The sequence below is a fragment of the Thermobia domestica genome, chromosome 15 (assembly GCF_964235325.1).
Source record: "Thermobia domestica chromosome 15, izTheDome1.hap1.1, whole genome shotgun sequence".
Taxonomy (NCBI): domain Eukaryota; kingdom Metazoa; phylum Arthropoda; class Insecta; order Zygentoma; family Lepismatidae; genus Thermobia; species Thermobia domestica.
Window position 1 is genome coordinate 29,959,346 of NC_137468.1, and position 13,450 is coordinate 29,972,795.

The 13,450-nt window shown below is 34.2% G+C and overlaps 1 protein-coding gene and 1 long non-coding RNA gene across 6 annotated transcripts in view; one reads left to right on the forward strand and one right to left on the reverse strand.

The window, feature by feature from the left end:
* The window catches only part of LOC145672153 (leucine-rich repeat flightless-interacting protein 2), a 186,557-nt gene that overhangs the window by 53,837 nt on the left and 119,270 nt on the right, over positions 1–13,450 (reverse strand). For 2 of the 5 annotated variants that reach the window (XM_081741487.1, XM_081741488.1), the window contains exon 1: positions 7,402–8,419. The exons of the other annotated variants lie outside the window; for them this stretch is intronic. In XM_081741487.1, the coding sequence (XP_081597613.1) occupies positions 7,402–8,088 (687 nt within the window). In that variant the 5' untranslated portion in view covers positions 8,089–8,419. Of the gene's footprint in view, positions 1–7,401; positions 8,420–13,450 lie in introns of those variants that run through there. 5 annotated transcript variants of the gene reach the window in all.
* The window catches only part of LOC145672154 (uncharacterized), a 137,540-nt gene continuing 132,526 nt past the window's right edge, over positions 8,437–13,450 (forward strand). The window contains exon 1 of the long non-coding RNA XR_014128616.1: positions 8,437–8,689. This is a non-coding gene — a long non-coding RNA (uncharacterized LOC145672154). The remainder of the gene's footprint in view (positions 8,690–13,450) is intronic.

Sequence of the window (13,450 nt, forward strand, 5' to 3'; positions counted from 1 at the left end):
ATGTGGCTGAAAAATAATTTATTCATGCTGGAATTAAATTCTCTTTATAATAGGCCCCGCAAAATTGACAGGACGGCACTGTCTAGGTAGTATATTATTAGTGAAGACAATTTGTGATCGTGAAATAAAAGCAAGGATAGCAATGAAAAAAGAAACAATTAGAAACAAGAAAAGCATATTGTACGAGTCCTTAAAGCATATTGTACGAGTCCTTGAGTAGTTACGAATTCAATCATAAATTCTGTGAGGTGTGTTGTACTCGAGGGATTAAAAAAAAATACTATGTGAAAGAAAAACGCCAAGAAAGAAAACTATTGGAAACTTTCAAAATGTAGATATGGGGAAGAAAGGAGAAAATTTGCTGAGTAGATTGAAAACCAATGAGAAGGCTATGAAAACAACACGGTACGAAAGAACTATGTTTGATGGTTTTGTTTGTTTGTTTGTTTGTTTTTTAAAGCAACTGGTTAGAGATTGTATGTGAAGAAAGTATATCCTGAGAGGCATGACAGAAGATATGATGGAAGAGACCGAAATAGGTTAGCTGAGGACTATAGTATATGGAAGCTTCTCGGTTTGCATTGTAGACCTGTCAAAGATGGCAAATATCTACGACGATGATAATACTGATGATATCTTACAATTCCAATGTTAAATATAGATAAAATACGTGATGATTACGACTCACAGAATAGCCCTCCTCTTTTATTCATATTACAGATGTATTGCCATTTGCAGGTGGCCAGTCTCTAATCTTGACAGACCAATGAGTTCCAGTTACTCCTCAACTGTTCTTATATTTCTAGCAACCCTCCCAAGGATACTTTCTCTTAAGCAGCTGACATTCTTCCCGTTGGCACTCTACACTTCTAGTTTGTCGTTGGAATAAAGTTAACAACCCTTCTATCATCACTCCAAATAGAAACAGAAAAGGTGAAAATTCACAAAACATTTTGTGCCAATAATATGAAAGAAAAAAGATCGCAAACTGGACTGGCGAGTACTTAATATTAAATATCCGCTTAAAAAATTAAGATTAACAATCGCATACAACAATTAACTTGCAACCACATCAATTCGTTTACTACGCTGTATTACATTTATGTTCTGCTTTAAATTCTTACGTGTGTAAAATTTACGCCAAATTATCAAAAATTTAATCACTGAAAAAAAAAGACAGCAGAAACACCACGCTTAAACTGGTTTTAAAACCGGCCGAGAAATACATGATTACATGAAGTGACCTGCAACAGGCTCGCAATTACTAACACTGCAAAGAATAACACAAGAAACTTTGAACCCAGAAAAATATGAAGGAATGCCATTGAAATCACGCTATTAAATTAACAATCTATTTTTCTCCAGAGCAGTTACCTCACACGTAGCTATCTTTTATGTTGAAACATTACTCATAGTCGTTCTATGAAGAAGCACTAAGGCCTTAATGAGAAAATCTTCCGAATCTTCTATTACCTCGTTTGTAACTTTCAGTATAATTTTTGAACTCATGACTTGTAGGAATGGGCAATTGTATAAATATTATGAAACTGACCAAGAAATTTTGCTTTTAACAAATATATAGTATGTTTAAGAAAGATTGTAAAAATTTGGGAGATAATATCGAATACTCTGAAGTCAAAATAAACCAGCTGAGAATGATCCGAAAGCATTCCAGAACGAACTTAAAAAGAATTAATTTTTCTTATTAAATTCTACAGGCTTATATCAATTGATCTATATACTTTATTATCATACTTATTAAACAATTCTTGTAATATATCTATCCATTTATAATTTCCATGAGTACTAAATTTTTTCCACATGTTTCTGTTCAAACGTTTTACGAAGACATGCTCAAAATTGAAATATTCGCAAAATATCACTCTTTCTATGACTTACGATTCCCGAGATATGACTCCTTAAATCTCCCGAAATCCGAACTTTTTTGGGCCAATATCCGGGGAACGGTGGCCAGTTGGCCAGTGGCCACCATTTACTATTTGGTACCAAACTGTCCTCTTATGTATTGATCAACACTAATATCATCTCTCTATGACTTCCATAGATATCTAGGGAACGGTAAGACTGAAGCGAAAAATTCCATCACTTCTTCGAGATAGTTTTTAATGCTCTATCGAATGGAGGGATCGAAACTGAAAAATCTGCAAATAACAGACACACAGTCATAGAGAATTGAGTAACCAACTTTTTAAGTTCGTTAAAAAGAAATGATGTCTCAATTAATTCAGTAATCCAGCAGCTTGGTGTGTAAAAGGTTATACAGGACGGAGGATATGTGAAAGCTCCTCATTCTAGTTTTAGGACTATAAATAACTTAAATAATAAAATCTGACCAAAGCAAATACTTCTTACTACTAATCTGTGTTACAGTCTCAGAAATACATTATTGTCTTCAACAGACACATTATTCGTCAGATAATGTGGCTGATGAAGATAATGATATATTGTCAAAATTGCAACACAGGTTAATAATAATAAGTGAATATTATCTGATGCATATATTATCATTACATGATGAATAATTATGATGTTATCAGGGCCGTTGTCACTTTTTTTTTTACCCCTGGAAATCTTTACTCCCTTGTCAGTTTCTGGTTATTTCAAAGAAAAAAAGAAATCACGCTAATCCATAAGTACTCACGCCAGGGTTGGCAAAAACCATGGTTTTTATTTAAAAAACCAAAAAAACCGGTTTTTTTGGTTTAAACCAGGTTTTTATGGTTTAAATGATTTGCTTTATATATTCATAACATATATGGACAGAAGTAAGTTTGTTTCGCCTTGATGTTATTATGCAACAACCGGGTTATGCTGGAAGGGGTCACATAAGCTTAAAGCGGAATAAAAACCGCTTCTCGAGTTACATCCGAGAGAAATTGTCCTCCATTTGAACTCGGAACCAGGACTAATTGGCCACAAATGCGATACGTCTACCGACTCACTCACGAAGGAATCCTGATAAAAATACGTTGTATTGGTCTTTACATGCTTCTTAATATAACTGTCAAGAGTCATTTCAGAAGGACAAAAAGATAAACAGTTGCACAAGTGAAACCATTACACAGAATTACATATGAACAATTTCAAAGTACTACGGAGTACAGAAGAACTAATTTAGTTCAAGTTAGTTAACAACGACTTTTATTGGTCCAAATTAAAGAAATACACCGACTTAATCTGCATATCAATAAGCAAAGTGAATAAAGATACGAATTATTTGAGTCCACTTTGGCTCAGACTCATTTATACATAAATAGATACCAAAGATACTTATTTCACTAAATGCCTCTCGTGGGGTCTGTATGACCCCCCCCCCACACACACATACAAAAAGTACGGCATTTTCGATGTATTTTATCGATAGTAAACATTGAAACGAAACAATATTTAGAATTTTTCTTCGATTGCAATTACATAAGAATAATAACAACTACAAAAAATCACAAAATAAACATTTATAAACTTTAAAAAAAAAAAAAAAGTTGCTTTTGTAGTATAATCTTTTTGAGTAATGAATGGGGAATTTAGGTCTGAATATAATACGAATAATATACGGGAGTGAAACGTGATAACCCACAAATGTGTGTTCATCAAGATTTTACAAACACTTACACTTTTGCGAACATTTTTTGTTTTTTGGTTTAAACCAGTTGGTTTTTTTGAAAAAACCAGCTGGTTTAAACCTTGGTTTAAACCAGCCAACCCTGACTCACGCCTTTTTTTTTTTGTGACAGCAGTACTCGTGCGGGGGTCCAATGGACCCTAAAATTGACATTGTTTTTTTTACAATAAAATATTTTTTTAAATAATTAAGACAATGTAGCATAATTCTAGACATGTTTTTAAAAGTATTTGTTGCAATTAGATTTTTTGTACTCGTTTTGAGACATTGTTATATTTTTTTTTTTTTTCATCAGGACTTCTGGCTAGCAACAAAAAATATTACCTGTTTGGGGGGTCTGTGTACACCCCGCTCAAGTACTTAATGGCTGAAAATTAATATCAGTGAATGTGATTTCTCAGGGTATGCACTCACTTTAATCAAGATGACTATACACCCGAAAATTTGATAGGGGGTAAAGTCTTCCTAGGACATTTATACCCCTATTTTGTTTCCTGTGATTGAAAACATTTAAATAAAAATCAAGAAGAAATCAGTAAAATCAAAACATTAAAATGCCAATTGATTTCAAAGAAAAGAAAAAGGAATAATATCACATATAAGTCAAAGGGCTAAAAATGAAAATGGTGCAGGTATCTACCACCCTCCTGAAAAATTTCTGCTTGCAACAATTACATAGTATTCATTGAAGCCAGACAGCTTACATTAGCGACACACGGTAATGAAATATAATACGGTAACAAAGAAAAAAATCTTGATGGAAATAACAAAAATTCTGAGCATGTTAAAAAAAATGAAAGAAACATTTTCATTACATTCAATTATACCGTGAGAAATGATTCAGTTACGAAAACAATGGAACCTCAGTCTTCCTAATTAGCATCCAAGGACAAAGCAATTAATGGTGGAACTTCTTCAAAACAATCCAGGCTACTAACTTTCATTACTACGATTACCAACCACTGGACTAATATTGTAAACTGACAATCAGCCCATTTACTTGTTCTTGCATTGAACTTTAATACACTTCATTTAAACTTGCATAATTCGGTTAATTGGTTCCACGCTACGCAAAACCGCGTTTTTCAAAGTCACAAAAAATTAGAAAATTAAATAATAATAAAAATGGGCTTATTTTTAAGATTTTTTAAAATTGTCAAATCTATTATCAGTTCCTAAACAGTGTAGTAATAAAAACCGAGTTAGAACAAAACCGTGTTGTCGGAAGTGCTTTATGCAAAATACATCTGTTGTATATTGGGTAAGAAAATTACTTCGAAATTATAGAATTTCTTTTGAATTCTCATAGGCGAATGAATGTAGTTCTCTTTTGTAAAGTAGGGAGTAATAATAATAATAATAATAATTTTTCCTTATGGATGCAAAACAGCTATTCCAAGTACTCACAATATTAAAATTAGATTCACTGTATTTCTGTAAGATGATTTGCCTAATGTACAGAATATTCAAGAATATGATTTCATATTTTTGATCACAATTTGGTCAAATACATACACAGTAAGTACACATGCAAAAACAAGCAAACTACTTTAAACCTGAGATCAAGATTAAAGTAGAATTTCAAAAGTATCAGGTATCAATAGACGAAATCCTGTGATATCCTACTACTAAGTATCAGGAAATATATAATTCTAGTAAATTTGCTAGTAGTTCAAAATAGATATCAACATTGAAACAGTCCTGTTAGCTTGAATGGTGAAACCTTTTGCAGACTGACAACTTCAAAGGTCTGTAAAGCCGCAATGAGGCGTACTCGGATATGGATTTATAACAAAATAATATTTCTATTTGACGTCATCTATTACTCCTCCAAGTTCGCCCCAAACTCGCCCCAACATCTATATATTAAAATGTTATATGTTTGTTTGTAGCAATTCGCTTTCTTTGTGCGCAGTGTTCGAAGTGGGAAAAAAGCAGAGGCGGTATGTTTTACTATGATTTTGACTCAACATACCGACTATTTAAATATTGTCTTGATCACTGAAAAACCAGATACGGTATGTCCTCATTACTGAAAAACCAGAGGCGGTATGGCATACCACCGCATACCGTCTCACTTCAACCACTGTTTCTGTGTCCTCCCGTCCCTCATTTGTCTTGAAGAGACATACACAGATATAGTTATGAAATGGGAAAGAGATCTATTCTCACATTAGGACAATGAATTGTGTAAACAGTATAAGTTCAGTTAATAAAATATAATTACAAAAAACTTTTGAAATGGGGAACAAAGAAAGATAAGCTTGGCATCTTCCTGAATCACTGATAAAAATTTTAAAATAATCGTAAAAAGAAGGCGTAATGAGGTTGCATATTTTCTCTTTTATAAATATGAAAAGTTAGAAAAGCGGAATTAGGCCTATTTCCAATTAACATATGAACTGACAGTTAAGTAGTTAATAAGTAGTTAATTATATAAGTTTTTAATCTTACTTTTTTTGGAACTGTGACTGTTTATTCCCCTTCTTCTTCTACCTAATTCAGCCTACACACCAATGACGATGTCCACTGATGTTGGGCTCTGGGATATATATATATATATATATATATATATATATATATATATATATATATATATATATATAAAACTATTATTTTTGCTGCGAATTTGAATCACTGAGCATGTGACTTTTTATTTAAGAAGAACAGGACTGTAACATTCAGACTGAGTTCTCCATTCTTGAACATATAGTTGAATAATTAAAACAGTACTGTGACTGTGATACTTTCCATTAAACTTGAGGTTTATTTACAGCTTTAACTGAAGGATGAGATCTTCATTCGAGGAAGGAACAGAAAACATAAACCGCACGGGTATTCCTAATGGGAATCTGAGTTTAAAAATCTGCTTTATTTATCTATTTTAACATACTAGCAAACGCAGCTCTGCAACCGTTTCACACTGGAAATAAGTAACACTAGAACATGAAGTAGATTAGGAATGGATTTCAAAATATACCATATCTCATTAGCTTATTGCAATGGGGGAAAATCTTGACAAATTCAAAATGGCTGGGCATGAGGTTCAAAGGGAGAACCATCCGATTAACATTATTTTCAGCTAGATACAACTACTGCTGAAGAACTGGAAATTGGGTTTAGTAGATGTTACTAGTACGTAATAAGCTTAACAAGTTCCACATGCATTATTGTGTCCTTTAAGCAAACGATATATATAAAATGAAGAAAAAATAATCGTTTGTAATAGAGAAGTCTTGGGTTCGAATCCTGCTGCGGAATATCTTGATTTTTTCTATCAGTCTCAGTGAGCGGACGCTGGGCTGGAACTTGAAACAAAACTTCTGGCCGATTTATTTCTAAAAAATTAACTCCATCTCCAGGTAAAGTGTCTAGTTTAAAACAGTCCTACATTACTTGTATTTAAAATTTTAGTCACAAACAAGTAAATACAAGGCAAGCGTACTTCAAATATTTTCGACACTGTAATCCTTTATTGGTATAATCTACATCTGTTTCAGATTCTCTACTATAGTGTGAGATACGTAATCCACTTGATTTTTTTTCTTTTTTAATGTTAAATCTTAAGGAGGCCATAAGACCTTCGCGAACAACAGTTTGAGAAGCATTACTCTAGAAATTCGACCTGGAATTAAACACTGCAAGGTGATTAACTTACTCGACCGATAGGTGTTTCCTACACTAAAACAAACGAGAGCTAACTTATTACAGAGTCCTGTTATCGAACTAACCATAAAAGAAAGAAAATAAGAACTCACTTGGTCGGTGATTTTGCCCAAATAATCCATAATAACAGCATCTTCACTCTCCAGAAGTTCAGCCACCACACTCCCTCGTTTCTCCGTTGGATGATGGCCATTTGTCAACTTTTCCCTTCCCAGAGCCTCAGTTTTGTCGATAGAACCACTCTCACCTCGAGATGCGTCGGAAGGAGAATCATGACTCATCACACCATTTGTCTTTCCTTCTTCTTCTTCGACTGACAATTGCTTTTTCACCCCACACACGTCCAAATCATTGTCACCCATGTTTTCTCCGTTCGTTAGATGGTTACTACTACTACTATTACTAATGCTCTCAAGACTATCACCATTTAAGTTACTACAACCATTGGAATTTAACATATCATTAATCGCGTTCTCTTCAACCACTTTATCAGCCATGTCGCAATTAGAATGCATCTTATCTGTTTCCTGTATTAACCCATTCTCATGAGTATGCGATTGTGTTTGTTCATCCGTCACAGATGAAGCATCTTCAAACACATCATCATCGTCATCCGGAGTGGTCACAGAGTCACTACTTTCAGCCGCATTCTCACTACAACTCACCTTTGAAGCTAGCAAATCATCTACACTTCCACGCACACCGTTTTCGATTGGTGTTTCTGTATGTCCGTTACCTACACTTCCATTAACGCGTTGTTCAATGTTGTCTGATTCCATTGTGCTGGTATTATTATTTTTATTATCGATAACCCAGTACCTTAACACAACACTTACAACATCAACACAACGACATGTGCACCACTACCGTAATAATAGCAGCTGATCGCTTCCACCGATGCCAAACTCGCTTTCGACACTAAAAATGATCCAAAACTCGATTCATCAAGGAGGATACGCCCACAGGCAAGCTCATTGACTGTTGATGTGAAGGTCACGCACAATTCTAAACGCACGCAAAGGTACTTCTAATAAAACAAGCACACACATATTCCTGCCACTTCAAAATCGCTCAGTTGTTTCCATCCACCAAGAGAAGACTGGAGAGAAAAAATGAAATAAACGGCTCTGGATTGCTGAACAAGCGCGTGCTCTAAACCTCGCTCACTCACTTCCACCACAGACAACGGCCGCCTGCGTACTAACTCACAAACTACACTCAAGCAAAACGAAACCGGCCAAGCGATAAGTCAGCCCGCCCGCCTGCCGCATGGAAAACCTGGATGGAAATTAAGTCACAACATCATATGTGCTCATCAAGTACACAGGCGGTCTCTACTTGGAAGCAGGTCGACAGGCTCTCCAGGATGCCCACGTGACGGTAAGTTTTAATTTTATATGTCTTTGATATTTAGATTTTTTTAAAAATGTATTAATATCATCTATATATATTTTCTATAATGTATATATATGTTTGTTTACTGGCGCGTGAATTATCGCTCTATAGTACTTGTGCACTTTCTCTTTCTACAATAATCTCGACAATCACAATATTACAATAAACTTCTATTGCATTCTTCTTTTTATCCTAAACAAACAAAAATCGGAATTGATTCTCCCGCGCTTTGTGTGAGGCAGTAAAGAGAGCGTTTATGTGTGGAGTCACACGTTCGATACTAGGTCGCGACACGTGATGATAATTGACGGAATATTATGTTTTTTCTCGCTTTTCTTCATAACCTCTTTCATTATTCATTCATATTTCGTTCCTTTGTCCTAATTTCTGTAAATAATTGCACTTATCGAAAACTGCAATATTTCATACTTCGCATACATTGGTTTTGTTTATTGTCATTACAAACAATGGCGTATTTAGCAGTTTCCAATCCAGATAATCTTCCCAATTCGGAGAACATGGTCAAGCGATCTAAGGAATTCAGCTGGCGGTTGGAAGATTTGTCTGTTGTGGGTTGTCATTAATTAGCCTGAAGGGCACAACCTTGGGAGGTAAAACTTAATAATAATAATAATAATAATAATAATAATAATAATAATAATAATAATAATAATAATAATAATAATAAAAACACCGCAATTGAGAAAGTACAGAAAATTAAAGATACTACTTATAGTTAGTGTAGGAGTATTTGTTCCAACAGCAAAGTTATGATACATAGACCTACAGTTTAATGCACGATTAAAATTACTTGTGCTCTCACACCAGAAACTGAATCCAGGCTTCTCGCACTATAGGAGAAAATCAGTGGCACACACTCAGGGATGATTTTGAGGTTCAAACTCCTCTGAGCTAGACATTAAGGAAAAATAAACATTTACTATAAGCTTGTGCACAAAAATCACACTTGTCTTGAAGAGATATGAGACTGAGTACTTGAAGCCCCCTTGATGAAATTCTCCGTCCGCCACTGAAGAAAACAATAATTATTTATCCCCGTGAAAGCTCTAGTTTGAGTAAGATCTACATAAATACAGGTATGCGAATGATCGCGTCAAGTTCTTTAAAACAAAATACGGCTGACAAAATTCAGTTCCCTTTGCACTAGCAACTAGGAAAGATGAAAACGAACAGTGTATTATATTGAACAACAAACACACTTGTAAATTGGCAATATTTTTTGCTGGAGAATAACTTTCGTCAGCCACTCTACCTACTTACTACCTTCAAAGTTTTCTTTACACATGTTGATTGTCACAAATATTTCTTCCAATAAAATATGAGAAGTATTCAAACTTGCATGGGGGAGACAATTCCTTCGACTTAATCAGTTTATCTTAAATGCTTACAAGAACAGATAATTTTACAGTTTATTGTAGGAGTAATTCATTATGCCCGTTGTAAAATACTGACACAAGAACTTTTGTGAGGTCAAGTCTCAACTTTATTAGTCCTTAATATAAATACATAAAGTTGAAAGCTTCTTCTGAATGTTTCTAATCTTAAATCTACGGTAAATATCTAAAAATGGACTAAAAGCTAAACTCTTGGCCCAATAGCCCTTAGGAAGCCAAGGCTTACCAGCCGGCTTGTGTCACTTATGTCGCTGGACTGATGTGTGGTCAGCAAATCTGTTGCTCTCGCCATTAATGATGGCTTTTTAGACTGCAGTTTGCTATTTTTTTCTTTCAAGTAGGTCTCCGATTGTCCTCACGACGCTGGGTGGACAACACAATGCCAACAGCCACTCATTTTTTCTCTAACCAGACCCGAAATTGCTTGACTGCTTATCTCACGACAAGCGGTATTGTAGTGCGGTCAATGTGTTGAAATCTAATATGGACACTGATTAAAAAAAAAAAAAATGCAGTCTGCACCTCACTCGCCCCCATTGTTAGTTTCTTTGAACACCTACAACAAACAAACCTAACTTATACCTTCTTCGGTAGCATTTGAACTTTTTATTTAATTTGTTCTTTTTCTTTCAAAGCTTTAAGCTTGAATACTTTTCTGCCCTCTTTAAGCTTCTTTAATTTTAAAGATAATTTCCTTTTTCCAGTCTTTTCCTTATCTTTTCAATCTCTTCATTTTCTTTGAGGTGTTCTTCATACCTTCTTCTATGGGTACATCTTTAAAAAAAAAAATTAAAAAACTGACTCTTCTGTGAAATATGCAAGATTTCCCGGGCTCATTTTAATTTCCCTGCCATCCCTGGCTTTTAAGGTCAGTGTGAATCCTACAATACAGCAAAGACTATGAGATGGCGAACAACTGCTTTTGACATGGGTTCAGCCATCTGAAGGATAGGTTCCATCTGCAAACCTATTCGTCTATTGTAATCGGAAGTAATAGATCTACTACTTTTTGGTTTTAATATTGAATCTTCATAATGCGGAAGTATTTCGTAGTTTCTTAATGCGAAACTGAAGTATTTTTTCTTTGTACAATATACAGCAAAGCCCAATACGCCCTTACAGTTTCTTTCTGTTTAACTTCGAAATAAATAACACGATTTGGATACATATTTCTGTATTTAAAAAACACTTTATTTTTGTAAGCTACATCAAAATGAACTTAAATTCTTATTTATTCCACAGCTTCCAAGAAAATTAATTATACAGAAGTATCCAGTTCTATTTTACTTAATTTTTAATGGGAGTCTCCTGCTTTTTTGTACCCATGATGCAACTCGACTACGAAACAGACATCAAATTTTCGTAGGCCCTCCTTGCTACTTTAGCGGCTCGCGCCTTTGATGCACATGGTCCTGGGTTCTATTTACAGTGAGAGCACTAAAATTCCATCTTAAGTTGTAGGTTCATGTTTCATAGGGCCTCGGTGCTAAAAAGTGACGCCCCTAAACTTCCACAAACAAACAAATAAAACCAATTTCTCGTACCAGTTAGCAATATTACAGGTGTCCTGAAAAATATTTGTTTCTCACTCCTGTAAAATGCAGGAAGGTGACTCAATGAATGTGTCTTATCATTTCAATACTTTTTTCTTGTCCAGAATATTCTTTAAATAATAAGAAGAAAAATGCAGCTACATAAACAAAAAAAAAAATACATTTAAAAAAAATTAACAACGTGACTTCCAAGCTACTCAAAAGGCCGGCAGAATAATAAACAGAATGTGTTTTAGGGATGTTGTAACGATCCTGACTGGATAAATTTGGTACAGAATATTATACATTTCCGAGCTTTTGTTTCAGTGGTGTTGAATTTCACAAGTTCCTTACGTGATTTAAGTTATCTTTAGTACAGTAGCACCTAGGGTTCGAATCTCGGTTACTATTCATTCCTCATCATATCCTTTATCTAAAGGGCAGAACAATGAAAGGCAAAACTCTGAAACAAATAATACTGAGCGAAAGTTAGCAGAAACGACTGTTCTGGAAAAACACTCCAGAATTTCACACAATTTGTAATTTAAACGTTAATTGTTATTTGGAAGAGCTTGTGTAATATAGTATTTTTCCCACTGAATTACACGAGACTAAAATTATATGATAACATCTACTATTGCAAATGACAGTAACGTAATCATACATAAACAGTATTGAATGAAAAGGGAAAAAATGTTCTTGGCTTCTCGTTTAGTGCACCGTTCCTTTTTACTGCTATATGTTAATTAAATACCTACTGTCTTGTTTCATTAGCTACATGTATTAAACACACAAATGAGTTTAAAATAAATGTGAGACCATGCAGAGTGAACAGCACTTCATAAAATTCTTTTCAAACAGTTAAATTATAATGAAACCCCATAGGCCTGTATCTGCTTATAACAGGAGGTTGAACATTTTAAAGTAATTTGACTGCATACTAAGTACGTAAAGAGGAGTCTCGTGTTGTAAGAGGTCTCAGAGAGAATTTTCATGTTTGCCTCCTCTGAAGTGCTTGCCTAAAACCCCGTTACCATCAGCATATTACTCAAGCATTTACTCAAAAGTTGTTAAAGCACGTCTCATGCTTCCAAATATTGAAAAAAAGAAATGGTCGACAATTTACGCTTATAAACATGATGACTACAAACAACTGTTATCACGAAATTGGATGCTATATGCAAATTCATAATGAAACATCGTTAATAATCAGTTATGCAAGATGAATCATGGCAAAAAATGAAAGTTTATGAAGAATTCGTTACTTTAAAATACTGAAAAGTTTTCTAAAAGAAACATACTCCACATTCTCTTACTCGTATTAAATTCAAATGCGGCGTAAGATCATTAATCATTCCTTTAAGTTCAAATTTTCCACTATATATACGTGAGTTCGAGTTTATATATATATATATATATATATATATATATATATATATATATATAGCAAAGGCTGTATGGTATTTGTACACGTAAGAGGATATTATACAAAAGTAATACCAAGTACGTCAAATACTATTTCACGTTTTTTCGTTCTTGACAAAACAATATAATGCTGTTAAATTAATTGTGTTTTCATTACTGTATGATTACAGAACAATCTCTCATTGTTTAGTGCACAAAAAAGAAGACAGATATTATAAACAATATTATTGCTTCTTTCCTTCCTTTTGTCGTCTGTGCAAAGGCTGGTTACATTAAACCCGTGATATACTGTTTACATACGTTGATCTCAACGACTGTATTATTTCCCTCCACATCTGTAAGAGACGCTAAGAAAAACTACTATCTGGTTATGA